At 35.4% G+C, this 6,425-nt stretch overlaps 1 protein-coding gene across 1 annotated transcript; it reads right to left on the bottom strand.

Annotated features, from left to right (window-relative positions):
- Positions 1–4,261: 4,261 nt before the first annotated feature.
- LOC107824834 (uncharacterized) lies at positions 4,262–6,204 on the bottom strand. Its single transcript, XM_075222081.1, has 3 exons — positions 5,815–6,204; positions 5,032–5,766; positions 4,262–4,273 (listed from the first exon to the last, which is right to left on the bottom strand). The coding sequence occupies exons 1-3, from the start codon at positions 6,202–6,204 to the stop codon at positions 4,262–4,264; spliced, it is 1,137 nt and encodes a 378-aa protein (XP_075078182.1).
- Positions 6,205–6,425: the final 221 nt, after the last annotated feature.

Genomic DNA, 6,425 nt, shown 5'->3' with positions numbered 1-6,425 from the left:
TCAGTTTTATAATTGCATTAGTTCAACTTCAGAAGTAATCATGTGTAAGAACGCATAACCCTTAAATATTTAAGAGCTTTTATGATATTATGTTTTTTTTGGGAAAACACATATTCTCAAGGAAATACTCACATCACGTTAGAGTTTATGGTCACAGTTATTCTAAAATGCATAAACACTTAAACAATGTTAGTTAATAACCAAAGCAGTCTTTTTTTTTTTGTGAGCAAGATGCACATTACTCGAATTTCTTTAATCAATAAAAAATACTTTAGGAATTGTTTCCAGCAAATTAGTTAAGAAAAGCTTTCTATCGCAAAAGTAGAATCCCATTATGATAATTATACGTATGAATTTTAATTTACTTAACACTGAAAACAAAGTTCTTATTAGTATAAGCAAGCTCATAATTTGGCACTTGGCAGAAATAAATTTTCTCCATTAATTAGAGATACTGGAAAAATAGAATGATAATATCTAGAAAAATAACATAAAAATAACTTAGTGCAGAATTTTACCTGAAGAAACGTCACAACAACAAAAGAATATAGAAGTTTTGAGAATCAATCTAAAGAAATATTTCTAAGCAAGAGCAATTAACTGCAATCATACATATAAAGTTCAAAATTAAAATTGAAATATATATAGATCAAAACCTAAATAGATCCAAAGTCATATTTGAACATTACAATTCTATTTTGGAATCAATAAACGAAATAAAATTGCAAAATAAATAGGAAATCAAGTAAATTAAATTTGCAAGTCCATATCTTGACCTTAGGTACGTGAATTCTATTGTAGCATTGCAAAACAACTGAAAGACTTGCTGTTTGCAATCACAAGCAAGTAAAAGCGCAGATCAATTGAAAAAAAAAATTCTCATAAATTGGATAACAAAAAATGCAAGCAACAAATTTTGTACCCAATCTGCTGAACAAAAGTAATTTTCAGTTTATAGATTATGAATACCACATGGATCATATCATATGAACAAATTTCTAGCATTGAGTTCACTTGTTGAGATGTGCAAAATAGCATATATCACTATAAACCAATGCAACTCGATCAAAAACCACCAAAACAGTGAGTCTCGTAGAAACATATTTTTTTTATGTAACTTGTTTCTATTTTGTCAGAAAATTATTAGGAGCAGGAGACCTTGACTTGTGTATAAATCAATTAATTTCCTTGTATAAAACTTAGAAGTACTAATTAATGAATGAATATTAGGAAATAATTATAAAACTTTTACAAATTAAAGATACAATGTATGTGCAAAATAAGACTCGTACGTAGCTAAAATAGGAAAATATTTTAGTAGTCTATATTTTCGTTGATTTCAAGCTCTTAAATATTAGAAAAATAATTAAACTACAATTTTGCCTAGTATAAAATCTATTTTTAAAAGGTAAAAAAGACGAACGATATTTGGCTAAGGGCCTTCGTGCTTTTAATATAGTATATAAATTACCGAACAAAAAGGTAGAATGCACTAAATAGCAAGGAATTAATGGATGGTACGTGAATCATTAATTATGGCAACAACTCAATAAGGTGTCAGATTGTAACCGAAGACTCCAATTAATAGTTTACTTGGTTAATATGCTAAATATAAATGGCAAGTAAATAAGTGCCATATAAAGTTAACTTCAAATACCAAAAGTTCGAGGACTTCTTACATACTTTAACAGACAAAAAAAAAAACATAATTTAGCTTATTTTAAGGCCCTAAATATTATGAAAATAATTAAATGATCATTTTGTCTAATGTAACTCTATTTTTAAAGGGTAAAGAAGACGAACGATACTTCGCTAAGGGTATTCGTTCTTTTAATATCTAGTTTTAGGATATGCGCGTTGCACGTGTACCTTACCTCAATGAATATAAAATTATAAAATTACATAAATATTATATTAAAATTTGTGTTTGAGTTATTAAATTAAATCTAAGAAAATATTAAATTATTATCGCAAAAGGTATTGTTTAGCTATACATGGAACAGGGGAAAAAACAATTATAATTAAGACAACGATGTGGGGTGTGTGCGTGTGTGTGTATATATATATATATATATATATATATATATATATATATATATATATATATATATATTTTTTTATATATAGAAGTAGGAGGTTAAGATTGTAATGAAATTACTTATTATTAATGGATTCTAAAAGGACTATGCTACTTAGCAAAAAATATGGAGCGTATGTTAAAAAATAATCCTAAACAATTTGTAGTCTTAGCTACCCTCTGAAGTTGACTATTTGGTAATTGATATACTCTGGACGTCGATGTGTTAAAGAGCGTGGATATATATACTCTCTCCTTTAGGCGCGTGAAAAACAACTTCCAAAAATAATATTATTTAATCGTTAATTGTTATATAATCATATATTCAATGATACTTAATATATAAAATGAAGTACGTGTTGTCTATCATTATTAATGAAAGTGCTTATATCTATACTATATTAAAAGCACGAAGACCCTTAGCGAAATGTTGATTGAACTTTTTACCCTTCCTTAAAAGACACCACAATAGACAAAACTGTCATTTACTATTTTCCTCAAATTATTGCCTAATTATTTTTATAATATTTCACCTATAATTACGCACAAATTTATTACAAGAACCTTATTCCCTTTGATTTCTTTCCAAATATGGAGACTTGAAGAAGTCACTATATAAGCATATCTCCAAGTAAATTTGGAGAATTGAAAACCTATAGTTGTCCCATTTGTTTCATAGTTTGTTTTGATTTTGATTTAGGTTTAGCTTTTTATTTTTGCTTTATTCTTTGTAGTATATTTTCATGAATTAATATCTAATAATAATTTTGACTTTCAATTTAGAACTCCGCATAAACTCTTCGCTAAAGTTCTAGCTTATGCTCTCCTTGATTTTATTGCAATCTATAGTGTCAATCGACCAGGTATGCTTTTATGTTCATTTAAAGTGCTTAGATTTTTTGCTTAATTATGATGTTATTATTATTATTATTATAATAATAATAATAATAATAATAATAATAATAATAATAATAATAATAATAATAATAATAATAGTGCAATTTGCTTCTTCTAGCCTTCTACAAAGTAAATTTATTCTTTTTCCTAAAATACAATTTTTTTCTTCTTGTAGAGGATTATAATTTCTTACACAGTAATTGTCGAGTTCATTAATCCAATACTTGGCAACTTCCATGGGTTATTCGACATGCTAAAATTATCTAAAGTCGATACTTCTTTCACTATTGTAATATATGTCTGTTTGTGCATGTGTGATATTCTATATATTTTTGAGATAGCAACCACATTAAAACCGCAAAAAATTTATAGGTTGTGAAACATAAATAGCTGAACTTTAAACAGTTAAAAATTTAACATAATATGTGCTAATTTGCAACTTAGAATTGTTATATTTAATTTACAGAAAGGGTCCAGAAAAATCCGGCTTCTTTAAACACAGTCGGCCAGAAAAATCCGGCTTCTAGCGCCTTTGCTGCTGTCCTGACTCCTCCAAAGTGTCCACCATAAGCCGATGCATGACAAGCCTCCAAAATAGACGATTGTTCTATCTTGGAGACGCATCTCCGGATCATGTTATCCAGGCATATTCTAAAGAGATAGGGCTCGTCCCAATAGTACAAGAGGCTTTCGCGAAAAAATCGCTTCCTCTGGACCGATGAAAGGTCGTGAGGAACTATACCACTGGCCAGGTAATTGGCCAAGTCCGCATACCATGGCGCTTCCTGATGAGTTATGGCGAGCAGTTGCTACTCTGGAAAAGTTTCCAGAATTTCCTCAACTTCAATTGCATTTTCAGCTCCCTCAAGTCGTGATAAGTGATCAGCGACTTGATTCTCAGTGCCCTTGCAATCACGTATTTCAAGATCGAACTCTTGCAGCAGCAATACCCAACGAATCATGCGTGGCTTAGAGTCTTTCTTTTCTATAAAGTATCTGAGAGCGGCATGGTCAGTGTAGACGATTACCTTTGATCCTATCAGGTAGGATCGGAACTTGTCGAATGCGAACACCACAGCTAGAATCTCCTTTTTAGTCACCGTATAGTTCAACTGGGCTCCACTCAGCGTTCTGCTGGCATAGTAGATAGGGTGCATCAATTTGTCCTTCCGCTGGCCCAACACTGCCCCCACTGCGTAGTCACTAGCGTCACACATTAGTTCAAATGGTTGCTCCCAGTTGGGGGCAACAATGATGGGTGTTGTGACCAGCCTCTACTTCAACTCCTCAAATACTATCCTGCAATCATCAGAAAATACAAACGGGTGATCTTTCTCTAATAACTTACAGAGAGGTTTGGTGATTTTGGAGAAGTCTTTTATGAACCGCTGGTAGAAACCAGCATGTCCAAGAAAACTTCTGATTGCTTTGACCGAAGTTGTTGGAGGAAGCTTTGCTATTACATCAACCTTTGCTCGATCTACTTCTATTCCCTTGCTTGACACCCGGTGCCCCAAGACTATGCCTTCTTGTACCATAAAATGACACTTCGCCCAATTCAGCACCGGATTAGTCTCGATGCACCGTTTCAGCACACGCGTCAGATTCACTAGGCACTCATCAAATGAACTTCCCACCACTGAGAAGTCATCCATGAACACCTCCATTATATCCTCAACCATATCAGTGAATATGGCCATCATGCATCGTTGGAATATGGCGGGTGCATTGCATAGGCCAAAGGGCATCCTCCTAAAGGCATAAATGCCATAAGGGCATGTGAAGGAGGTCTTCTATCGGTCCTCAGGTGAAATGGAAATTTGATTGTACCCTGAGTACCCATCCAGAAAATAAAAGTGTGACCTCCCTGCCAATCTATCCAGCATCTGATCGATGAAGGGAAGTGGGAAGTGGTCTTTCCTTGTGGCTAGATTCAACTTTCGATAATCCATGCAAATTCTCCAGCCTGTGACGGTTCTCGTTGAGATTAGTTCATTGTTGTCATTCTTCACAACCGTCATGCCCCCCTTCTTAGGCACACATTGAACTGGGCTAACCCAGCTGCTGTCCGAGATTGGGAAAATAATTCCCGCATTTAACCACTTTATCATTTTCTTCTTCACCACTTCCTTCATATTTGGGTTCAGCCTCCTCTGATGTTCCCTGGAAGGTTTGTGCCCCTCTTCCAGCAGAATCTTATGCATGCAGTAAGCGGGGCTGATCCCCTTGATGTCTGCCATGGTCCACCCAATGGCAGTTTTGCACTCCTTCAATACCTGTAGAAGCTGTTGGACCTGCACATCTAACAAACCAGATGAGATAATAACAGGTAGAGTGGAGTCGTGTCCCAGAAATTCATACCTGAGGTGGGTTGGCAGTGGCTTTAGTTCCAACTTCGGTGGTTCTTCAATGGATGGCTTAGCTAGAGGAGTCTCCCTCTTTTCTAAGTGTAGGGGCTCAAACCCTAGATTTCTTTCCCAGAACCCTCTACCTTCCAATGCCAACACCCATTCTGCCAAGTCCTCACCGTTCACTTCCTCCAAATTTGTTAAACATGCAGCGAGGGGATCCTTAATCGTCAACACTTCATCATCAGACTGTACGATTACATCCACGGCATCAATAAGAGAGCAATTTGCGAACTCACTTGGGCGCCTCATAGATTTCTGCACATTGAATATAATCTCTTCGTCATTGAGCCTCATCTTAAGCTCCCCAGTCTCACAATCAATAAGAGCTCTCCCCGTGGCCAAGAAAGGTCTTCCTAAGATGATAGGAATTTCTTCATCCACCTTGCAATCCAATATTACAAAATCTGCAGGGAACACGAATTTCCCTACCTGAATAAGTACATCATCCAGGATCCCAAATGGACGCTTCACAGTCCTGTCAGCCAGCTGTAGCAACATAGAGGTGGGTCTAGCTCTCCCTATGCCCAACTTCTTGTAAATGACCAGGGGCATAAGATTAATGCTAGCCCCTAAATCACAAAGTGCTTTCGCAAAAGCGAAGTTTCCAATAGTGCATGGAATAGTAAAACTCCCTGGATCGGAGAGCTTTTCAGCAACAGGTCTAGTTACAACTGCACTGCACGTCTGAGTAAGTGTCACTGTGGCTAAGTCTTGGAAGTCAAATTTCCGGGACATTAAATCTTTCATCATTTTTGCGTATCCAGGCATCTCCTTTAAAACTTCAATCAATGGAATATTAACCTGAATTTGCTTGAGCATCTCAAAGAACTTTTTGTACTGCTCCTCCTTTTGATGCTTAGCCAACCTCTATGGAAATGGAGCAGGAGGTCTTTTCTTCCCAATCTCTTGGGACTTTTCTTTCTCAGCTACTATCTCTACTACCGGCTCTTCAACTGCTTCAGCAACTTTCTCGGTCTCCTGCTGAGTATTCTTTTCTTCCTGAGCAGTCTGGATTGTCACATCTGTCAGCCTTGTGGATT

The sequence above is a fragment of the Nicotiana tabacum genome, chromosome 1, assembly GCF_000715075.1.
Source record: "Nicotiana tabacum cultivar K326 chromosome 1, ASM71507v2, whole genome shotgun sequence".
Lineage (NCBI taxonomy): Eukaryota > Viridiplantae > Streptophyta > Magnoliopsida > Solanales > Solanaceae > Nicotiana > Nicotiana tabacum.
Note: the sequence above shows the minus strand (reverse complement) of the source record. Positions and strands in the feature narration are given on the sequence as shown.